Raw genomic sequence first — 23,843 nt, forward strand, 5'->3', positions numbered from 1 at the left:
CAGTTTTGCTTTAAAGAAGCCAGACTTTCTTGTACTTCTTAAAGTCATTATAGTTCTTCAGGTTTTCTAAAGGTATTTGTTTGCCTTTGGACACTGGATGCTTTCTTACTTACTTTCATTCCAGTCCTTGTACCTTTGAGCTATGAAGCATTCAAGCACAAACAAGACACCTAACCCAAAGTATGAACTAGCGTTGTATCTACACACTTCAGACATCCAAGCAAAGAACCACTTGAATGTGATATTTAGGCACTTTGTTACTGGCAACCTGTCACAACACACATGATATGTTCCACTTTCTTATTTAGAGTCTGCAGAATGGTCAGATAAGTTTCACAGGCATAAATAGTATTTTGTGAATGAAGGTGATTTCCAAAGAGCTACTAGCCAAAACCTTTGCATATCTCACCGTGGTGTGCAGCATGTCCTTAAAAAACATTAGTGGAGGCCAAAAGAAGAAATGCAGCAGGTAAACATAATCTGAAAAAAAAAAATGCAAATACAAATCCAGCAAAGACCTGACTCAGGACCTGAGAGATACATTTGGCCCTTCAGTCGGTCCATAATATGGTTGCTGAAGCAGGGTGGCTGTCGAAGAGTCATTCTTGAGGAAGGGGGACCAGGAGAAAAGGCTGAGGTATGCAAATTTCCACAAGAATTCTACTTAAAGTCAGTGGAAACAGTGCTTTTATAGAGTGATGAATGCATATTTGAAAGTTTTGGTTCAAACCATCTTAAGTGTGTACAGAGGAGGTCAAGAGAGGAGTAGAAGAGTGAGTCTCTACAAACATCTATAAAGCAGGGTTATATTTTGGGCTCCATTTAATCGAGTGTTGTTGGGAATCCTGTGAAAATGGATGGAATAAAGAATGCAGAAAAATAAATGGCCTGTACTTGTATAGTGCTTTGCTAGTCCCTAAGGACTCACACACTGGTGATGACAAGCTACATTGTAGCCACAGCCACCCTAGGGCGCACTGACAGAGGCGAGGTTGCCGGACACTGGCGCCTCCGGGCCCTCTGACCACCACCAGTAGCCAACGGGTGAAGTGTCTTGCCCAAGGAGACAACGACCGAGACTGTCCAAGCTTGAACTGGCAACCTTCCTATTACAAGGCGAACTCCCAACTCTTGAGCCACGATCGCCCCAAACTTACCACCAAACTTTGACCTACCATTCAATACCAAGAGGAAAGCAACTGATTGGCAATGGCTTCATTTTTCAGCATGGTATGCTTTTCCTGCCGGTGCATTAAAAATAAAAACACACTGGCACATTGTCAGCTATGGACTGGCCTCCCTAGAGCCCACACCTCAACATTACTGAAGCAGTGTGTGATCAGAGCTTTAAATGTCCTTTAAAATCCTGGAGAACTATTCCTGAAAAGCTTGCATAAGAGAGTTCAGAATGTGTTGAAGAATAAAGAGGCCAACCAACTATTGGCTTTCAAGCTTGTTAAAATTGTACAGAATAGTTTTTACATTGCAAACTGTGTTTGTGCACGTGTGTAAATCCCCATATTCTTAGCAAAAGATAAAAAGATGGGGTCTAGAGACTTTTGCATACCTGTGCAATAACATAGCTGTTTTCCTAGGCTTGCATATAAGGTTATAACCATAACCTGATGATTTGAATATTCCCTGAGAACAGTTTGCTGTTGTTGAACCAGTACCAGTGTTACAGGATATACACGATACGGCAGGAACAGAAAAAGGTAAAGCAGATATCTTCCATTAAATAATGGTGAAATAGATTTTTATGAGGTTATAAGTTGAGATGTTAGATAAATGTTACAGCGGAGCATCAGTGCAGTTGGATACTTATTTGAACTTGTTTTATATACGATTGATCAGACGATTACACGCAATCATCAGCGTCCGTGTCTCTTTCTGTTTTATAGATCTTTTGCTTGTTTTCTAAGCATCCAGTCAGACCTGAGAAGCCATGTTTCTTTTAATGATTGTGACCAAGTTATCTGATTCAGAGAAAGCAGCATATTTGACTACATGCTGGATGAACTCATGTCCTGCATCTTTTTTATTTCATATCAGTAGTAATAAACTTTATTTCTATAGTTTATTTGTAAAATAGTTACAAGGGGTATTTGCAGAATTAGAAAAAAACTAACAATATTTCGTCCAATACATACATAGTTTTAAAAACGTTTTGGTAAGAGGAAGTAAATTCCAGAGTGTTCTGTTAAAGCCAAAACACGGTGCACCTGTTTTGTTAAGCCTGAAACTTGCATGTTTGTTGCTGATCTCGTGCTAAATATTTGAAGGGGGAACAAGATAAGCAAATCATATATGTAAATAAATATGGTTGGAATGAATTAAAAGAATATGAACTTCATCACCAGCACATTATAGTCCACAGTTTTTATTTATTTAAAGTAAACTAGCAAACACTAAAACTAATGGTTTTATTTTATTGTATGTAGTTTTCTAAGTTCACAAAATTCTTTATTCCAAAAGTCTTGTTTTGACTTTCATTGTAGTTAACTACGATTTTTAAAATCTGGTTTTAGTTTTTAGTTACATGTCAGTTAACTATAATAACGTTCGGTCCTGGGAATTGTGCCAAAAAGTGATTGCTGATGTTTGTATGTGCATTTTGTCTAATATCCATAGTTATACTGGTAAATTCATGGAGGGGATTTATATAAAATTTATTTGTTTTGCAAGTATTCTCGTGACCCTGCACTGTTGTACCTACGCTGTGTTCATTATAATCAGTCACATTATAATCAGTCCAGTCTTTTTTGCCAGTTAAAATATCTTTATAGAACTGTTAAAAGTCACTTTGCCAAAAAACTGATTGCAGTCTTTATGTTGTGATGGAAATGTTCTTTCTGCTTCAAAATGACTAAATATCATTCATGAGAGATATGTGTGACAGATTATAAGCCAACGAGCTATTTACAACAGCTTAAATACTGGCAATCACTTTTTGGACCCCTTTTGGGTTCAGAACTGCCTCGATTCTTCGTGGTATAGATTCAACAAGGTGCTGGAAACATTCCCCAAAATTCTGGTCTATGTTTACATGATAGCATCACAAAGCTGCTTCAGATTTGTTATGATGTGAACCTCCTGATCCACAATATCCCAAAGGTGCTGTGCTGGATTAAGCACAGGTGGCTGTGGAGATCATTTTAGTGCAGAAAACTTCATGTTCAAGATATTAGTTTAAGGTGATTTGAGTTTTGTGACATGGTGTGTTACCCTGATGGAAGCAACAATCAGAAGACGGGTCATAAAAGGTCAGCAACAATATTCAAGTGTACTGTGTCATTTAAACTACGGGGCACAAAGAGCATCAAGAGAATATCCTCCACAACATGCTTCCTGTTCCTAGCTGATGGGAGTGGCACCTGGTATCTGTTTAAAGGTTTGATATGCTGATATGTTTTGAGTAGCTATTTGAGTTACTGTTGCCTTCCAGTCAGTTCAAAGTAATCTAGCTATTCTACTCTGATCTCTACCATCATCAGGGCATTTCTATTGATGACATAAGTAAGATATTTTCCTTTTTTTGGACCATTCTCTGAAAACGCTAAGGATGTTTGTTTGGGAAAAATCCCAGCAGATCAAAAGATTCTAAAATACTCAGACTAGCCCGTCTGGCACCAACAAGCACGTCACGTTCATCTTTCTTTCCCGTCTGACTATCAGGTTGAACTTCAGCAGTTTGTCTTGCACAAATGCCTAAACATATTGAGTTGCGTTCGCACGATTGGCTGGTTAGATATTTGTGTTTCGCAGTTGATCAGGTTTACCTAATGCTAGAAGCTATAAGATGCTAGAAGAGCCTTCCAAGTCTCTGAGCCATCTTAAAGATGCTGTAGGTAACATGTTTTTGGCATAATTGAGAACAATTATTCTGTATTTTTAAACCAAACGTAAAAACAACTACCACAAATACAATATGAAAAATGATTAGGATAATCATGGAATCTGACTTCCATAAAATAAAATTACACAATCATTGTCATTTTAACAACTTTATGTGAAAAAGAAAGCGGTAGGAATAAACAGGGAGTTGGATTTCTACTATTTTCTGCCTCTTACAACTTAAAGACAAAGATAAATGCATGCACTCTCTTATGCAATCATCTCATTTAGAATGTGGGGTTTAGAAAAGAAGCACATTTGTAAATCTTTGATTCACAGTAACATTTTATATGCTTAACCGGTCCAAAAACAATGTCTGCAATTAAATAAGATCACGCTTTCTCTTCTGCTTCTGTCCTTCCAGCAGTTGCCATGGATTTGGACAGCGAACTAAAAGAGATAGCCACTGAGATGAAACATCTCTCATTCAAAAGGGTACAACTGAAGGAGAGGAAAAACATTCTGTGCATATTTCAAGAGTTGAGGAATCGAGCTGAGTTTGGACAAACAGGTGAGCACTCAAGCAACTTCTGTGACAGTAATGGCTGTTTGCAGTCTTTTATATTTTCCATGAGGAATAAAAGCAAGTTGCGCTATATGTATAATCTCTGTACGGTTACTGTTTTGTTTTTATAATCAGAGGAAGCAGTCTCTACTCAGAAGGAGATTGAGAGCATCGATGAGAAACTGAAGGAACTGAATGAAAAACAGTCCGAGCTCCAGAAAAATTACGACAACATGCTCAATGCCGCCAAAAACAAACAGCACAAGAAAGGTGAGTCCCAGTTTGCTATGGCAAATCTAGCACACTTTACGCAGCTAACCACATTTGTTCTTCTTTGTTAGTGGTCAGTTTCACAGACAAAGAGAATATAGATTCTGCTGCTCCTCCTTCTCCTCCTCCTCCTGGCTCTAATATTGTCTATGTTGTGGCTCCGCCTACTATCCCAGGTGAGCTACTTTTGGAAATTTGTCCTGTAAAACATAAAAGAATGAAAAGTTGAATGAAAACCACACTCGTGGTGAGGACTGCATGCAGATACTTGTGCTTGGATCGGGCCTTCTTGAGTGCATTTTCCCTTAGCTGCAGATCAAATACGACTTCATGCTACTGATTTTTGTACCTTCATGTGTGTTTTTCTTTCTTTTTTGTGGAAAACTATTTAACAGTTTGTCCAAGTTTAAAACGAGAGAGACGGATGTTTTGTTTTTATAAAATAAATCATCAGTCATGCATTGCTTCCCTTCACAGCCCCTGAAGTGGTTCTGGAGCTGGACAAGCTCCCGGCAGCTCCGTGCAGGACACAGTGCCCCGAGTGTCGGCAGTTCATCATGACAGAGACGTTCTCCTCTGTCAGCAGTGTGACATGGCTGGTGTGCATCATGACAGCTTTAGTAGGGTATGAAAGTCTCCTCCAGATTTACCATTGAAAGATTTGGACTGTTTCTGTTTGTCTAGCCAGTGTTATTGTCACCGTTACACAGCTTCCAGGCTAGTTGTCACTTAAGTGTCTTCTTGTTTCTTCTTTCGCAGCTGTGTGGCTGGTTGCTGCCTCATCCCCTTTTGCATGGATAGGTTCAAGTCCACCAACCACAGATGTCCTAAGTGTCGAACATTAATCACAACTATTAAAAAGCTCTGAGATGAAAGCAGATAGGGAAAGATGGAGAAGATGCTGGATATCCACCTAGTGATGATAACAACACAGCTGCAAAGGGTCTCCTGCACAATGCACTGAACATCAGTGCATGACCGGTGATGTTTGTAATCTCAAACTATAGCTGCTATTACTTTTTAGAAGCCTGTCAGACGAGACAGGTGGTTTCTGCCTTTATGCATATGCATACAGGGAGTGCAGAATTATTAGGCAAGTTGTATTTTTGAGGAATAATTTTATTATTGAACAACAACCATGTTCTCAATGAACCCAAAAAAATATCAAAGCTGAATGTTTTTGGAAGTAGTTTTTAGTTTGTTTTTAGTTTTAGTTATTTTAGGGGGATATCTGTGTGTGCAGGTGACTATTACTGTGCATAATTATTCCCTCCTTGTAAATCTCACATTTGATGATGGACCACAGGTTCAAATGGGGTTCAGATCAGGTGAACAAGGAGGCCATGTCATTAGTTTTTCTTCTTTTATACCCTTTCTTGCCAGCCACGCTGTGGAGTACTTGGACGCGTGTGATGGAGCATTGTCCTGCATGAAAATCATGTTTTTCTTGAAGGATGCAGACTTCTTCCTGTACCACTGCTTGAAGAAGGTGTCTTCCAGAAACTGGCAGTGGGACTGGGAGTTGAGCTTGACTCCATCCTCAACCCGAAAAGGCCCCACAAGCTCATCTTTGATGATACCAGCCCAAACCAGTACTCCACCTCCACCTTGCTGGCGTCTGAGTCAGACGCTCTGCCCTTTACCAATCCAGCCACGGGCCCATCCATCTGGCCCATCAAGACTCACTCTCATTTCATCAGTCCATAAAACCTTAGAAAAACCAGTCTTGAGATATTTCTTGGCCCAGTCTTGACGTTTCAGCTTGTGTGTCTTGTTCAGTGGTGGTCGTCTTTCAGCCTTTCTTACCTTGGCCATGTCTCTGAGTATTGCACACCTTGTGCTTTTGGGCACTCCAGTGATGTTGCAGCTCTGAAATATGGCCAAACTGGTGGCAAGTGGCATCTTGGCAGCTGCACGCTTGACTTTTCTCAGTTCATGGGCAGTTATTTTGCGCCTTGGTTTTTCCACACGCTTCTTGCGACCCTGTTGACTATTTTGAATGAAACGCTTGATTGTTCGATGATCACGCTTCAGAAGCTTTGCAATTTTGAGACTGCTGCATCCCTCTGCAAGATATCTCACTATTTTTGACTTTTCTGAGCCTGTCAAGTCCTTCTTTTGACCCATTTTGCCAAAGGAAAGGACGTTGCCTAATAATTATGCACACCTGATATAGGGTGTTGATGTCATTAGACCACACCCCTTCTCATTACAGAGATGCACATCACCTAATATGCTTAATTGGTAGTAGGCTTTCGAGCCTATACAGCTTGGAGTAAGACAACATGCATGAAGAGGATGATGTGGACAAAATACTCATTTGCCTAATAATTCTGCACTCCCTGTATTATAATGCATTTTTCAGGCATGTCTGTGTAACAAAATGTATATTTCATTAATACTTTGGTACTTTAAACAAGCTAGTTATTTTCAAATCTTTTTTAAATACAATAAAACTTCAAAATTACAGACTTTCCTTGTAAATTTTTAATGGCAAGCAGTAAAGGGCAAGTGCTGAAGCTCATAGCCAGACACTGAAATCCCAAAGAATCTCTGTATTTACAAAACGACTGTTAATATTTGTATAAAAAGCCAACATAAATACATCATGTGTAAATCATACAAATGCAAGGTTTTTGTATGCTAGTGTAGTAAAGACTAAACATTTGTCATTCCAGCACATAACCCCTTTTTAAGGAGAGACACTTGGGTGGTCAAATGAGGCACAAAGGAGGAGATGGGGAAAAGAAATAAAAAAAAATAATAGAAATTTGCATCATTTTCATAACAACTATTTCCATATTTGGGTGGCTTAGAAACTGCCAGTAAGTGGTCAATAATTTAACAATATGACACAGTTATTACACACAAACTGTACTGCCAAGATATAATGGTTTGTGTCACTATTAACAACAGAAACCAAAAGGATAGCACGTCTTCCATTTGTTTGTATGAAGCTGATTCAAATCAGATGTGGCCAGTAGATGTCACTGAACTACAACCTGACTTGTAACGTCTGATGGTTATTTGATTTTGAAATGATGCTGCAGCAAAAACGAGCGCTGGATCATACTTCTGTTATTTTTCTCTGGTGTTGTGTGTTTGTGAGCTGCGCAGATGTCTATTTACTGAAAAATGAAAATAAATTATTCAAACATCTTCAGCCTTTAGGAATCAGTCCATCGCCCATCGCTGTAAGTGAAGAGTCTGGCTCTCTTCTTCTCTGTCTCGCTCCCTTTTTTAAGCTCGCATTTGTCTCGCGTATGTTTGACAGTGTGTACAGATGCACGGTGAGATACATAACAGACTTGTCTTCACTCTTTGATCTGTTTTGCAAAGTGCAAGAGAGGAAAACATGGTTTTTTTTTTGGTAATAAATACTGGCCTTGGTTTAGTCAGAGCAGCTGGGCTGCTTGTTGTGGCCCCTTTTCTAATTTCATCATATTCACACTCCCAGCTCAAATTAAACATCTGATTTATACTTCACAATTCACATACACACAAGGATCGTGCAGCGGTTGTGTGTTTACAATCTGTTTTGATAGTGATAATCATTCCAAGACAGGGTGGAGTAAACTACACAGCAGCCCTCAGCTACATTCGCTGTTTGGCCGTTAGCACTGTGGCCAGGATTTGGGACATTTTCCTGCTCTTTCTGCTCACACCACGCTGACTGTAAAGCTCTACATTCACTGAGATCAGAGGACTAAGAGGAATCAATAACATTAAATGAGACTGATAACAAATCAGCGGCGTGTCTTGAGATGGAAATCTTAAAAGCTTACTTCCACTTTCAGCTCAAACTGCCAGTACCACTCTAACTTTATCTGTCTCCCGATACAACCAGAGGATTTAGAGACCTCAAAGGAAGCAGTTCAGCAACTTCTAAAGTGATGTTGCACGATGAGATTATTACAGAGCTGATTTATCTGTCTGGAAAGCAGAACGGGGCTGCTGAAGCATCCAAACAGCTCTTATTGTCTTATGGAAACAAAAGCAGTCTTCTCTCACAATGAAAAACGATCGCCTTGACAGCACTCAGTCCCAGTTCAAGTGCAGTTCACTAGAGTCCAGGAAGTCAGACGAGAAGACGCCTACTGGCACCGACACATCCAAAGAGTGACCCTCCTCTGCTGGCACAGACAGAGTGAGATCCAGCCAATCCATGTTGTCCATGTTGAGAGCAGAGGTGGACATGTTGTCATTAAAATCCACTTCCATGGTGTCCCCAGGTGCATGTAACTCATCCATCAGCTTCAGTTTTTGTGGTTCTGTGTCAGGGAGCAGTGCGCCCTCCAGGAGGGTTTCCAGCCGGGAGTCGGAGGTCACGCACGCAGGCGGCTTTGCTACCTGGACTAAGGGTGGAGGGCGGGATAAAGCTGTGTTGATGGGAAGGGTGGTTACACTAGCTGTCACCACAAGAAGCTTATCCAGGTTGGGAGGATCCTGTGTAATATAGGGGGAGATCTCTGAAAAAAAGAAGAAGAGAAGGACATGGTGAGATTTAAAACCTCATAAAGGTATCACAATAATCAAATCACACCCAGTATTCTCACCACCACTCTCCAGCAACACATCAAACAGGTCATCCATCTCCTGGCTGGCCGCAGTGGGACCCTGCAGAGAAGAGAAACCGTTACATGTCTGAATGACACAAGTGAGATGCTATATTTATGTATCAGATTCTTGCCTGAACAGCTGTTAACATGCTGTGTTTCTGTTTAACGGCATCCTCATAGCGCGGTGGGTCTTTACACTTTGACACGTGGTTCGTGAATTTTGGATGCTGCAAGATCAAACTGTTTGGAGACTGGCTGGAACAGGGAGGCTAATAAACAGGAAATAAACAACATCAAATACAAAAATACTAACTACATAACATTAATTCTTGCATGCTTTACAGAAAAATTAAACATAAGCAGAAGGAACATAAGGATAATCTCCACCTTATTTGTAGGTCCTTTGGGAAGAGCCTGGCCTGAAGAAGCTCCTGCAGTGCATCCACTCACTGGGAATGTATTGAGAAAGTTCTGTGCCGCGGTATTAATCCTCCACGTCTGCACAGAGAATTGAAGAGGTCAACACGGAGGCATCAGTGCAATCAAACATACTTTCTCTCAGGGAGTTTGGTTAAAGTAGCAGTGCAGCTGCATGAGAACTGTGGAAACCTGAAAGAAAACCCACTGTGGATCATTCACTTTTACGCAAAGACATCTTAAATTAAATTTCTTCAGCCCCTCTCCAGCCGGAGGATGACAATGTTTCATCTACCTATGACGGCACTGTTTGCAGGGTAAACCATGAGAGCTGCGGTTGAGTTAAGCAGCGGGTTCTGTTACTAATTCTGCCTGCATGTCGGACTCAGAGCAGAGGAATGACTGGGAGCGATGAGGGCACGATGGTCAGCTCTCACTCAGCACCTGCTCCAGTAACCCATGTTTCCACAGGCTTTCTTTTGATGTGCGGAGTGAAAGATGCCACCACTCAGCAGAGGCCTGTTATTACCGTAGCATGAAGGAAGGCGCATTAGCCATGGTAGCGCTTAACTGACTGTTAAATTAGTTACGTGATATATTATGCAGTGCCATGAAAAACATGGCAGAACATTTATGATGTTATCTTGTGTTTACACAGCACAATACTGGATTTATGATTTCAGGCGCGCATACATACGCATTGATACGTTTCCAGTTCCTACAAGGAGACTAAAGTGAGCACAAAGTCACAGCTGATAGTGGTGATGAATGGGGAGACAGGCTGAGGCAGTCTGTAGAAGCAGCGTAGCTTTTTTTCTTACCTTTGCCAGTGGCTGGGTTTGAGTACTGCATTGCTGATGTATTGCTGCTGAGGCCTCTGTTTTCTGTGGCACCGATCCAGAAGCCTGGATAAGGCCTGTGTGTAATGCAATGCCTTTGGTGGGGAGCTGGATAGTGGCTGCTGAGGCAGGAAGGGATGCGGGCAGTAGGATCTGAGCTCCGGCCTGCGCAGGCTGACGGGATTCAGACTGTGTGATGGTCTGGTGACCGAGAATGAATTGATTTTGACTGGCTACGTGGCTCTGATCTGCAGGCTCTTCCTGTTTGACCAGTACTGGCAGACCAGGAGAGCTGCAGGATGCAGTGCAGTTTGACGGACTCCTGCGTTCCTCTTTGACCTGCACAGGAAGCAGAGGACTGAGCTGAGATGGAGAGTCTCCCTGTTGACTCCTTTTCTCCACCTCCAATTGCATCTTCAGTTCCTCCACCAGCCTCTGCTCCTGCTCCAGCTTCCTCATTAGTTCCTTAATCTGACGCTCCTTTTCATGTAGCCGTTTGTCCTTTTCAGAGTCCTGCTCGTGGGATTTTGTGTCCATGGGACACTCCTCATGTGGCGCACTCTGTGGGGAGCTCATGCAGGGAGCATGATGGGCTGGAGCATCTGAAAGCAGTTTTGTTGGACTGTCTGCTGTACTATTATCTTCTATGCCCAGATTAGAGACTCTAGAAGCAATAGGGGACACTGGTGGGGTTAATTTAGGAGTTTCTGACTGTGAGATTGCTGCATCGATGGGAGCAGCAGTCTGGATGCTAGAGTTCTCCTGATACAGCTTTAGCCTCTCGATCAGCTCAGTCTTGGTCCCAGAAACAGGCAAAGATCTGAGTTTTAATTCCATTTTCAGCTCAGCTACCTGCAAAGATAAAAGACTTGTAAAACAGCTGCACAACACTCAGCTCGTTCACCTCTGCAGCAATCATATATGCATGATACAATCAGGCTGCGCAGGCTGCAGTGCGTCACCTTCATCTCGTCCAGATTAGCTGGTAAGTGATCCGGCTTGCGGTTCATGTGGTGGAGCTGCAAAGGGGCAGACGCAGCGTTTCCACTAAAAGCAATGTTAGAACAGCTGGTTTGTACCTCAGTTGTTGGTCTGCTGTAATAAGATGTCAAGAAAAGGGAGTGCAGATGAGAGAGGGATTTTTTCTTTAATCCATTTTTCATAATGAGCACCTTCTGTGTAGGAAGCTGCGAGCAGGAAATGCAGAGTAATTGAGACAAAAAGCAGCTGTGATTAAACCGTGATAACAGTTATTACATTTTACATAACAAGGTGCGTACGTCTGACTGAGGATTTGAAAATCAACGTTGAAGTAATTGTAATGAGGATAAGAAAAATCCTGACTGCGATGAAGTAAAGCTTAATGGAGCCATACTTGAGCTTGGAGGCCTGGTAATTGTACTGCTGCTGTTGCTGCTTCTGCTGGTTTAGGATCTGGAGCTGCAAGAACTGCTGCTGTTGCTGCAGGAGGCGGGCGTAAGCAGAGTCCATTGGCACGTCATTAAGCTCTTGTTTCTGGTCCGGGGGAATATACTGATGGTACTTCAACTTCTTCACTCGTGGTTTGGGCTCTTTGCTCTTTTTGCTGCGGCTTTTTTCAGCAGGAGGCTTAGCCAAGCTTTGCTGCAGAGCACAACACACACAAAAAAGGGGTACATAAGACCAGAGAGGACCATGTGGAGGATATTCTTTCCTCATGACTGATCTCAGGCCAGTCCAGTTAACTTTATCAGGGAAGACAGTTTGCACTGCCAGTACCAACACTGTAAGAGTTGGAACTGATACGGTACTTTTATAACTTTAACATTAACATTGCTCTGACACTCGATGAGAACAGCAGGATGAGGAAACGGGTAGTGGAAATGTTACACTTATTGTTTTACCACCTGCAATTACAGGATGTAGTACTCATGAAAATGGCTTGGCACAAGAGCAGCAGGTTCTAGCAATGAAATCAGAAACTCGGGCCGGGTTAAACAAGCACTCACTTTCCAGTTTGTCAAACTCACTCCCTTATTATGTTCAAAGGGAGGGAGAGTTTAGCTTATACTCTGAGGATAACTGCATTATGATAAATGGATAAGTTATAGCTTCACTCCCGTTCTTTGATTCACAGCTTAGCCACGATGAGGAGGGCCGGCCTGTCATTTGACCCTAAAAATAGACAAACTGTGGCACAGATTTAAACCTCTGGATGGGTGAAATAACTTTAACCCTTGCTCTTTGACCTGCGCTCAACTCCAGCTAAATGCTGAATTTTTTTTGTCTGAGCCAAAACTGATGTAACTTTTAGCATGAGAAATAACAGACTCTGACATTGTGTCTCTCGTCACATTTTCAAAGGAAGCAAACAAAATAAATCAAACACACAGATGAAGAAAATAAGTCAGGAAAACAGAGCCAGAGGTCAACACTGCAACAGCTGCGTATAAACTACACGACAACAATGACAAGTAACCATAAACTTATTATTATTATTATTTTTAGAAAAATAAAGAAGATTGGGTTTTTAGGGGAAATACAGATAGTTATTTTGAAGGTCAGATTGCCAAGACTTTGGAAACTATTTTCCCACAGCCAAAAATCTCATGTTTTTATATGATAGTGTTATTGGTTACGGTTACATATGATGATGATGATTTAAGACCTCAGAGGATTTTAAAAAGCATCACTAATCTAACTTTAGCTGTAAGATCACATTAAAATGACTAAGAGAAAAGTCACCTTCACAAGAACTGGCCCCGGTGTAACACAGGTGACGACAGTGGTGACAGGTTGAGGTTGAGTTGATTGTAGGTTGCTTTGTTGCTCACCGGTGGGCATAGGGTTGTTTAAATCTGATGCAGACTGTGAGCTGGGTGGAGGGGAGTGCTAAGAAAAGTAAAGAGAGAGCAAAATCACATGAGCCCCTCAGTAAGAACAGCAAAGCTGAAACACCTGCTAACTATCATGCCACCTATGAAAAGGAAGAAAATATTACCCAAAATAGGCTGATAAACACTTGAAAAATGAGCATGGAAAACTACTAAAACACAGCTGATGTGCTGTATGTAGCAACTTAAGTAACCTAGGTTTTTGGTCGTCTGATACTGGTGTTGTTGTACCTGTATGGTCGTTTTTAACATAAGAGTGGCTTCTTCAGACTCCCGCGGCGAGGCCGATGTAGAGCTGGGAGAGTGTTGGCTTGCAGGACGTTGCGGTGAAAAGGCATCGCTGCTGTCCTCATCAAAGTTGTACACGTCCGAAGTGTCAGGTGTCTTCGCACGATCCACCTTGCTACCACCTGTGGCACAGGATCAAAAAATAAGCAAGCACTGGTTATTATTTATTTCAAGGATAAATAAAAATAATGCAAATAGAGCAAAAATCTCTGACTATAGTTTAGAGATGTAAGCTGAGACTGCCCTGCTGAGATATTTCGACGTAAATGTCATAAAAAACAAGCTACAGTTTTTTCAGTGAGGGCCAGCTTATCAGTATTAGCATTATCACAGTTTTACTGCTGTAATTAAACGGGGAGACCTTTCTCACAGCAGGCCTTTGCTTCCCAAACAAAGATAATACATCATTAAAAATAGATAAAAATCCACCAGATGTGCTGCACAGCTGGTTTGAATTACCTTCGCTGCACTCACTGTAAGTGGTGAACAGATATAATAATAACAATGAGGCTCTACCATTATTAACCTCCTCAACACCGGGGTCCACAGGCAGGATGTTCTTCTCCACCAGCTCCATGGGTCCGGGCCTCTGGGCGATCTTCTCATTGAGATCATCAGTCAGTCTGGCCCTCTTCAGCTTCATTTGTGTGGCCTGCAGGGAGGGCTCTGCATGTGTCTCTGATAAACACAAAGAGGATGTTCATCTGTGATCTGGCCAGTATCAGTCAGTCTCTCAAACTGCTTTATCATACTGACTCACAGCAGACTGAGCCAGACCTCACAAAAGCCATGCGTGTGGTTATAGCTTTGTTAAACACAAAGGTTATCATCTCTCTTATCTCAACACTCTTGCCCAGTAAGAAAACACCCCCGGATGATTACCTTGTAGGATGTGCATGCGGACCAGCTCAGAACGTCCGGGTCGGCTGCAGAGTTTGTGCTTCAGGAAGGTCCCAGTCTGTTTAAGAAAAGAAAAAAAATAAGAAAATACTCTGGGTACAGGATTGTGATCATCTGCAGGCTAGAGTGCATTCATTGCTGGCTTACCCTGGCTCTCTCCAGGCTGCGAATCTGCTCATGGAAGGCAGCAGGTGCTTTTAGGGCTACGAGAAGAGAAATCCATAAGAAATCAATACATTTTCTTGTTTAATACAGGCTAATTTCACACACACGAATGTTCCTTTGATTTTAAGACTGACGTCTTTTTGCATTCTTTCTTTCTAATCCCAAATAGTTTCCCCTTTGTCTGCCTTTGATATCATGACAAAGTATGTTTATGTAGCAAGCCTCTTAGTGATAAGATTGTACTCCACAACAACAGAAATGACGGTGTAACAGCATAAGTATAATACCACAGGAAATCTCAGTATTTCTAAAACATATACTTTTCATAATGGCCCTCATTAAAAAGTCTTTTAAAGTTATCAAGCAGTTTTCTCAAAAGTACCAATAACGTACTGTATGCCGACATAAAGTGTTTAAAATTATGGACAACACATATGTAAAAAAAATCTAAACTACAAATACACATTTGTTACAAACAGTGTAAGCAGATATAAAGAAGAAAAGAAGGGAGATAAAATGCATCTTTATTCCCAAATATGCCAAAAAACTATTTTCACACTCCAGGGTCGTCCAGTTTCATGTCATTGTTTATTATTTTGTCTCCTTTTTGGCATGCAATGGCGTGTCATTAATAATCAGCAGCTCGTGGGCGGGTGTCTGACAGGAAGTGTCAGTTTAGCTGACTCAAACAACGATTATTCCGTCCTAATTTCTGATCTGACCGAGTAAACTTGTTGAGCTTCAGACGAGGTCTGGCTCACGGCGAGTCACCTCTGCTATGACGAACATTGTTTGGTTTAAGGACACTCTGCCTGGGGGGTGCTCTGAGGAGTGTGTCAGAGGAGCAAAGCAAACATTCCTCATGACCAAAACCTCACTGCATACCTATCATAAGCCTCTAAGTGTAGGAGAGGCAGATTGCTATGGAGAATGGCCTGGGAGGCTTGTGTGCAGGCTACGCTTGGCCAGGCCGCAGAGGAGATGGGGGGGCGTCTGACCTCCACTGAAGGCCCAGCCGCTGACTCATGAGGCCGCGTGGAGCCAGAGAGGACCTGAAAACTTGACTACAGGGGGCTTTTCATGACATCTTTTTCCCTTTCTGTCTTTCCAGCTCTCAGTGGGATTCTGTCACAGTTTCAGCTCATCTTTTATTGACTGTACTCCTAAACAAAAGGCTTGCTGGAGGGAGGTAAAACAGGGACCGAGTCAGCTCCACCTCTGCTGGATCAAAGGATGGATGTGGATGGTATTAAAGCGGAGAAAGCCACTCCAGCTTTGACACCAGTGTGTCATTTATCTGTTATATATTCCAACCATTTTCACCAGGTTTTCAAGCACAGTGAAGCGATTTCAGCCTCTGACATAATTCTATAAAACAGCCCTTATAAAATAAAGCAGTTTGATGTACAAAGAGGATCTATTATATTAACTCTGAAATCCATATTCTCGATTCTTGGACTCTACTAAAGTGGCTTTGCATGATTTATAAGTCAAAATAATCCTCATTGATCCTGTATTAGGCTTTGGTGCAGCTCCTCAGTTCTTCCACTGTCTCAAACAAGTCGTTTTAGCTCCTCTCTCTTCAGTGCCACCCTCAATTCATACCAACTTTCTTCTGACTGGCTGCCCCTGGTAAATTTGAGGTTTGATCAGCAGGTTCAGCCGGAATTTCTGTACTCACACTTGTATGCCTGTCAAGGGATATTCCATCTCTTTGACATCACACACAGTCAAGAATAGAAACGTCCTGAAAACAGTCTGAAGCCTGAGCGTTTGGCTCAAATTACTTGTAGTTAAAGAAACTCATTATTTCACACTAATGGGCTCCATTTAAATCCATCCATCCATCCCTCAGTCTAGTTTCTTCCACTTATCCAATCATTACAGAGGATTCATGATAAGCAGTGTATACTGGATGTCCTTCTACCCAGCAACATTTTGTAGGACACTTTCCTAAGGTAAGCTGAGCTATATTATCTCTCCAGTACATTCAAAACCTACCCCTGGGTCTCCTTCCAGATGTGCATGCTCAGAAAAACTATCCTGATTACAAGCCCAAGGGTTGGCTCTACTCTTGCAGCTCCCACTAGATTTGATTTATTAAATTATCAAATAAAAGCACAAAAAATACCACAATAAATTCTGTATTTTGAGTTGCTTCATGATCCCCTATGTTCACCAGCTATTTGCTAATAGAGCCTGTTAATTTGGGAGAAATAAAAACAGAATATTTTGCTAGCTATACATTTTTTATTTCTTATTAACACTGTTGGTGATGTTCACTGTTGTCTTATGTAGTAAAAATACTCACGCGGCATGATGCCTTGGTCCACAAGTTGCTCCCGAGTTCTCCTCTGCTGCAGACAGAGCTGCAGGACTATGAGAAAGCGGAGACACAGAGGTCAGGGTTAAACTTTTACCATTCAGAACCAGTTTGACTGAGTCACCTAACAACCATCCCTTCTGGCTTTGAACTGCGAAACCTGCAAGACTTCAAATAAAACAAGGCACTTATTATTTCTCAATCAATACGCTGCCCAAAGGGCTCAACTGTAAACCCCGTTCACCACCACAGACATTCTGTACTCTTCCTGTATGGTTTTAGCTCAGGGGTTGTGAGGAGTACCACACATTTTACAACACGCAAACAGTGTGATTGGCTGACAGCCTTCCCAGTGAGAGGCAATATCTCTGTGTGGGTTGCAAATGCGCTGAGGAAATAAAGTAACTACAGAGAAGAACACAAACAGATAAAAGAGGGATTAATGTCAGACCTGCAGTTACAATAATGAGGAAAACTTGAGCTGGTCATGACACCACTGAGAGCCAAGTAACTTGTGTCTGTTTAATAAATTGTTTTTAAAAACTAATCTTGCTTTGGATGGATAAGAAGTGACCAGTCATGTTACTGTGGAACATCAAAGACATGACTATCTTCCAACAGAAATTGTTGAGTCTTGCATGCGAGCTCTGCATATAGCACTTGGATGATCTTCGGTTTTATTTCCCCAAAAATATAAACTGTAGTAAGACGTTGTTTAAACATTTATAAACACGTGAGCGTGGACATGTTATTTCAGTAGAACGCCGAAATTCAGTGCAGGCAAAAAAAAAAAAAGTCTGAACAGAAGGCGGTGGGTGATGGGAACGAATGAAGTGGCGGTGGTGAGGTACGTGAGGCCTTTATTGTCACCCTCGTAGTAAAGTGAAGTTAACTTTAGCTCGATCTACTCAGGGGCATTTTTGGGGGGTGGGGGGCAGCTCCCACTCATACACAAACACACACAAATACAAGGCAGACCTGCTCAACTCTCCTGGGAAAGGCACTGCTTCTGAACGGGCCTCTGTGACTCACGCTAGCAAAAATAAACTGGGCAGCTGTGAGAACAAGGCCTGGGAACCATGAAATTTGGGGGTAGTTAAGGGGGTGGGCTCTGCATTCGTACGCAGAGACGAGGGGATGTTCATGGGCTTCTACTGGTGGGCAAGGGAACGCGGAGTGACAAGAACCGAGGCAAAGGGTGGAAGGCCGAGGCCACTCTCATAGCAGCCCATCCACTGCAGGACAGAGAACACAGTGTGCCTGCTCTGCCTGCTGTGTTTCCTATTACAAACACAGGCCAGAGGGGTTTATGGTCAGCCAGAGATGGATCATAACGGAAGATTGTAGAAAATGCCACAAGCAAGAGAAGAGTGCATACTACAACATATGAATAATATCAAAAAGTGCCTCCTAGCTCTGACAGAGAATGCAATTTTTAATTTGAGGTATGGTAGTATGGGGTTACAACTCATGCCGGGTCCTCCTCATCACTCGGTGTCATCTTTGGTTCAACCTGAACCCTGGCTAACCTTCTCCGTGATGCAAACTGGCTCCGCTCTCCTGCTCACCAGCAAAGCGTAAACAGAGGTTTTGGAGAAACATAGAGAGGGGGCTCGGCTCAAATCCTTGTCTACTGATGTAATGTTGTTCTCAGCAAATCATCCATGGAGGTCTCCCATCAGACCTCTGAAACAATACAAATAAAAACTGGTGTGGCCAAAGCTGAATTTAGTTTAGAAAGAGACTCATGCTGGGTTATGTTGATTTTGCAGTTATAAATACAGAATTCTCCAAACAGAGTCCCACTTTAACAGCATTTGAGGCATTTATGATGGAATGCATCATGAATATTGAAATAAAATTAGTCTATCAAAAATGTCATTTTGATTTTCCTTCCATGCCTTTGTGTGGAGCCTAGAAACTTAAAGGCTGACTTCAATCCTTGGAAAAAAAATACCTGCAAACTTATCGATAATAAAACACATACATCCTACGTTTAGCAATGCAGAGAATTCATCAGCAAGACTATCTCAGTATCTCAATTTTACATTATTTTTTAATTTTTGTATTATTTTGCCTCAGTGAAAAAGGCCAGAATCATATTAATAATAAGAAAGTAAAAAAATATTGCTTCCTTTCTGCCACGATTAGGTGTCAGGGCAACCAGGTTTCTCGCTTTATATGGGAAAGAAAAGCCTTTTAATAACATTATCCCACATTTTAAATGGCAAAAGTTTTTTTAAGGTTTCATCCAATGACAGTGAAAAAAGCAGAATGACTGTGTGGAAGCCAGTTGTTTGAGTTTTAAAGTGTATAAATACACAGGCGAAAATATGATGTGAAGTGAAGCAGAAGCACAAACTTCTGCTTCCTGTCAAGCTTGTTGTATTTTTTTTTTTTTTTTTAGCAAAGGAGTAAAATTCAAGGAAACACATTTTGGCTAAATGCCAAACCTGCAAAGATTGTGATTTTTTTTTAAAGACAGACACATTAAAGTCTCAGACTAACTCCTAATATCGGTATCAGCATCATCCCACACAAACATACTCTTTCCCCAGCATTTACTTTGTTAGGATTTGGTCAGATTAGTGTCAGATTATTACTCTGTCCTGGCAAAGTGATCTGAATCTATGAAGAAAGAGATATACTTAGTCAGGTAATGAATAATGATTTTTGTAAAAGCAGCAAGAATAGTTCTAGTGGAAAAACTTATATATATACTTCTTTTGCATAAATCCAGTATAATACACTGTTTTCATTTGAGTGTGATTCTCTGCTCACAGTATTAAAACGTAGCATGCAAAACACGCTATGTTGGATGCCCTATAAACTTTAGGTATTTGCAAAGGTTTTTTTTTCTCACATTGCCAAACAAAGCCTATAAATCACTAACAAGACAGGTATTTTGTGTTTTACTGGCAGAGGCCACTTGCTTAGAGGAATGTCCTGGTGATGAATGCAAACCAGGAAGATAAAAACATGCAAATAATGATCAGAATCCTGATTAGCAGCATATCCAACTACTGCACGTCAGTTGAAGTAACTTCATTGTGTATGTGCATTACAAGAGTGAAGTCATGCTTCTGTGAGGTAATACCTTATAATAGTGATCCTACAGAGTGCCAGTTTGAACACAGGTAATTTAAAGCGATGGGTAATTACTTTCTACTTAAACAAATTCATCAGAATTCAAAAGAAGTGATGCTCCACTTGAGTCACGATCATGATCTTTTACTGTCATTTCCTGTTATGGCTGTGTGTCCATCACAACAATCCCCCCCTCTGCTTCCGAAGGCAGGGGATTAACATTACATTACAACAAAGCTTTCTGGTTAGAAAAAAAAGAAAGAAAGAAGCAGTACCTGATTTGAATTTACCCCTGCAGATGGAAGGGGTCTCCACGTCAAGGCACGCCATAGGGAAAAGTTGTAGTTCGATTGGTGGCCAGGTCTGGAGTCCCATGTGGTGATGAGGCCAGTGGAGAACACGGGAGTCAGCGAGAGGGAGGAAAGAGCCAGCGCTGAGAGGACGACAGCTGGCTCGCTCTCTCTCCGTCTCTCTGCCGGCCTCAGTGGAGAAAGTGTGTGTAAGTATGTGTGAGCGCTCACTCAACGTCAGAAGGAGGGAACACAGTGGTGCCTGCGTTAACCCTCGCTAGGTCACTGTGTTGTGTTCACAGAAGACTCAAATTGCAACACGACACCAGAGGGAACAACTTTTAAACGTGGTAATAATCAATATTTCTTATGCTGGGGAAATTCACTTGGCCTGGGACCAAAACATTTACTGGCAACCAATAGGAAGCTGATCAAAACAGGCTGTGATGAATTTTGAGTTGGCACATTTTTATGAGAAATAGCGTGTGTGTGTGTGTGTGTGTGTGTGTGTGTGTGTGTGTGTGTGTGTGTGTGTGTGTGTGTGTGTGTGTGTGTGCGTGCGCGCGCAGGGACCCTTGCTGCACTAAATAACAATGACAAGAACACATAGTGGGATGATTTGATTTTTAAATGAGTGATTATTCCTTGAGGTGTTTTTGCAAAATGACATATTTACAGTGTTTGTTTCTTTCTAGATTCCCAGTAAACCCCCAATAAAAATCAAAACTAAAGGGAATGTATAAGAGAAATTTAAAGAGGGGACGTCCAAAAACATCTTTGCTAGTCGTCTTTGCCTTTCCGCAGCTAGAAAAACGCTAACAGGAAATGAGATAGGAGCGGATTAGACTAATTGTGGGAAGTTGTGTGTGTCTCAGTGGATCCAGGAAGGATTGCATGTGAGCCAAAACGATCTCGTGTCAAGGCGACGCTGCAAAGACATGATGCTGTGGCAGCGCTGCGCTTGACTGTGAGGTCAATGCATGCTGTGGAGGAGTGGACAACTGCACTCTGGATTAATAATGTCACTTGTGGGATCAAGAAATATGCATGTCAAACAGCGTGGGACGGGGAAAAATAGAGATGATAAACAGAACTGGTAGAGGGCAGGCACAGCATGTTATGACAGCCCACAGTGGGGATTCAACACTGATGCACAACAAGATGATAAAAAATATGGGAGAGTAGTAGGAGGAGCTTTTTAGGAACGTGGAAAAACATCTTCCTGCATGTCATTTTGTCCACAAAAAGTTCACATTTCGAAAGTCTGCTGGATATAGAAACAAAACAAAAGCTTTTAGGAATGCGTGCACACCTGTATTAAACCACAGCGAACATCTAGCTGTGGGCTCTCAAAATTTCCATAGCTTTGTTATTGGTAGTCCAGTGCAGGAGCCCAGTTCAGTACAGTCATTAAAATAGTGAGATTACTTTAAAAATAAGATTTTAATTCGTTCACAAAAGACGGAGGTTAAAAAAATCATCCAGCTGTTGTTACTGTCTACTTCTCAAAGTCTTCACTGCTACATTTTCATTTGCACCCTTACTGGTTAAAGCCTAGAATACTAAATGAAAAGATTTTGTTTTATACAAGAAACTCTGGCCGCTGCATCAAGACCTTTATTTTACAGCTTTTTTTCTAAAATATAAGTTCTTAGTTGTTGGATATTTTTCTTATTTTCTTCTAAGGGAATGTTGATTTCAAAGTTTAAATGTCTCGAAGAACTTAAAAGTCTAATCTCTCTAGTCTAGACTGTTGATGCTTTCCATTTACATGAAAAAATTACACTTTTTTAGTGTTGATTTCCAGTTTGGGGTATTTTTTTTCGTGCACCACCAATTTCACCATTAACGACCATTTTAGCCCGATGATTATTGCACTCATTACATCATTACATCCATCTGTTTCCCATTGGCCAGATGGTTTCACTTCCTAATAATTCATTTAGAACTGAGTGAAGGACTTTGCAGTTGCAGCCACTAAATCACTTTGATTCATGATGCAGGTTGGTGCTGAGGAACGCTACAGCCAGCGGTATTATTGACTTCAAGGTACCAAAGGGAACTGTGATATTGTGTTTTAGTTCTAGGTGTGCTCGTGTTATTACAAATTGAGCAAGAGCAGTAAATATGAAATTGATAACTGACTCATTCTTTGGAGTGTTTTGGATGCCGTCATTGTGCATCACTTGTGCAACATAACCCAGTAATCACTGACAGACAGATATTGTCATTATTAGGTAGACCCAGGAGACTCATGAAAGATCATCTTCTGTTGTAGCGCTATTGCCTCACCGCAAGAAGATCCTGGGGTTGAATCTTTTAGTCTTTGGGCCTGCATCAGTTTCCACTGCTTTCCTTCAATGACCAGTCCAAAGAAATGCATGTCAGGCCAAATCGGTGATTCTAAATTGATCATAGGTGTAAATGTAAGATAGATAAAGTGCTTCACATGCCTAGAATATGAATATGTCCAAAAGGTAAAATGCGTGAAGTGCGCAGTGGTCAGTAAGACTAGAAAAGCACAACATAAATGCCATACCACTTTATTCCCTGACAAATCTATGTTCCCAAGGAAAACTCTGATTTCAGAAGCTACTTAAGCTGTGATTACGTTTTGGCTTCCAAAGGCAATTCTGATCTGACTTCATTCTTCATTCCATAAACAAATCGCTGAATTTAGTTTGTTTTTCCAGAGTGGCCTTGCTCTTAAATGGTCAGTGTGCAACGTGCGTTGGTGACCTCTGATGCCATTCTTGTGAGGTCAAGTGATGGGAGAGTATGTTGAAGAAAACACATGAATATTGTCAATCCACACACGAGTATGCGTACACGGACACAAATACAGATACACTACAATCTGTTATGTATAAGGCTACGTGATATTTTAGACTCTTTGTCTTCATGTGAAAATGTAATGACAGTGCAGAAGAGTAATTTCAGCGACACAGAGCCACAGTTTTATTGCAGTTTTTGACTGGGCCTCCCTCGTCTATCTGCGAAGCTCCGTAATAAGAAGCTGCTGATTCCCCAAGGGTGGACAACGCCATGCTATTTTTCTCTCATTAACATAGTGGGGTTTTTTTTTGTAATAGCTGTTTTATATGAGAAATGCCCAAGATATTTCAACAATAAAGGATAATAATTAAAATTGTCATTAAAATCCACAACCTTGCTACTGAATGTTTGGGTTTCTTTCTGTTATTGTAGGGTCTTTACCTTACAATATAAAGCATCTAGAGGTGACTCTTGTTGTGATTTGGTACTATATATAAAAAAACTGCCTTGTATCGAAGACACAATCAGGCATAAGGAAGGAGATAAAGGAGCTACACTGTAGGTGTTGCTGGTGTTGCAGGGAAATTTATAACACAAGTCTCAGATGAGAATAATTCTGATAATGTATTATGTTGAAATAATTTCTTTCTTTTTTTTT

At 41.3% G+C, this 23,843-nt stretch overlaps 2 protein-coding genes across 2 annotated transcripts; one reads left to right on the plus strand and one right to left on the minus strand.

The window, feature by feature from the left end:
• Positions 1–54: 54 nt before the first annotated feature.
• On the plus strand, positions 55–7,828 carry LOC146711665 (uncharacterized). The gene is made up of 6 exons (XM_085454598.1): positions 55–1,715; positions 4,259–4,405; positions 4,535–4,669; positions 4,741–4,845; positions 5,147–5,294; positions 5,429–7,828. Exons 2-6 carry the CDS (start codon positions 4,267–4,269, stop codon positions 5,535–5,537), a joined length of 636 nt encoding a protein of 211 aa, XP_085310724.1. The 5' UTR covers positions 55–1,715; positions 4,259–4,266; the 3' UTR covers positions 5,538–7,828.
• Positions 7,462–20,612, minus strand: mrtfbb (myocardin related transcription factor Bb). Its single transcript, XM_085454597.1, has 14 exons — positions 20,396–20,612; positions 17,022–17,087; positions 14,693–14,748; positions 14,528–14,603; positions 14,162–14,323; positions 13,589–13,767; positions 13,209–13,355; positions 11,860–12,107; positions 11,447–11,579; positions 10,467–11,336; positions 9,616–9,726; positions 9,360–9,497; positions 9,226–9,286; positions 7,462–9,138 (listed from the first exon to the last, which is right to left on the minus strand). Exons 1-14 carry the CDS (start codon positions 20,493–20,495, stop codon positions 8,708–8,710), a joined length of 2,778 nt encoding a protein of 925 aa, XP_085310723.1. The 5' UTR covers positions 20,496–20,612; the 3' UTR covers positions 7,462–8,707.
• Between the last annotated feature and the right edge of the window lie 3,231 nt (positions 20,613–23,843).

Source organism: Copadichromis virginalis, linkage group LG4, assembly GCF_057382275.1.
Source record: "Copadichromis virginalis isolate Kocher_CV1m ecotype Utaka linkage group LG4, C_Virginalis_male_GT1.1, whole genome shotgun sequence".
Classification (NCBI taxonomy): Eukaryota; Metazoa; Chordata; class Actinopteri; order Cichliformes; family Cichlidae; genus Copadichromis; species Copadichromis virginalis.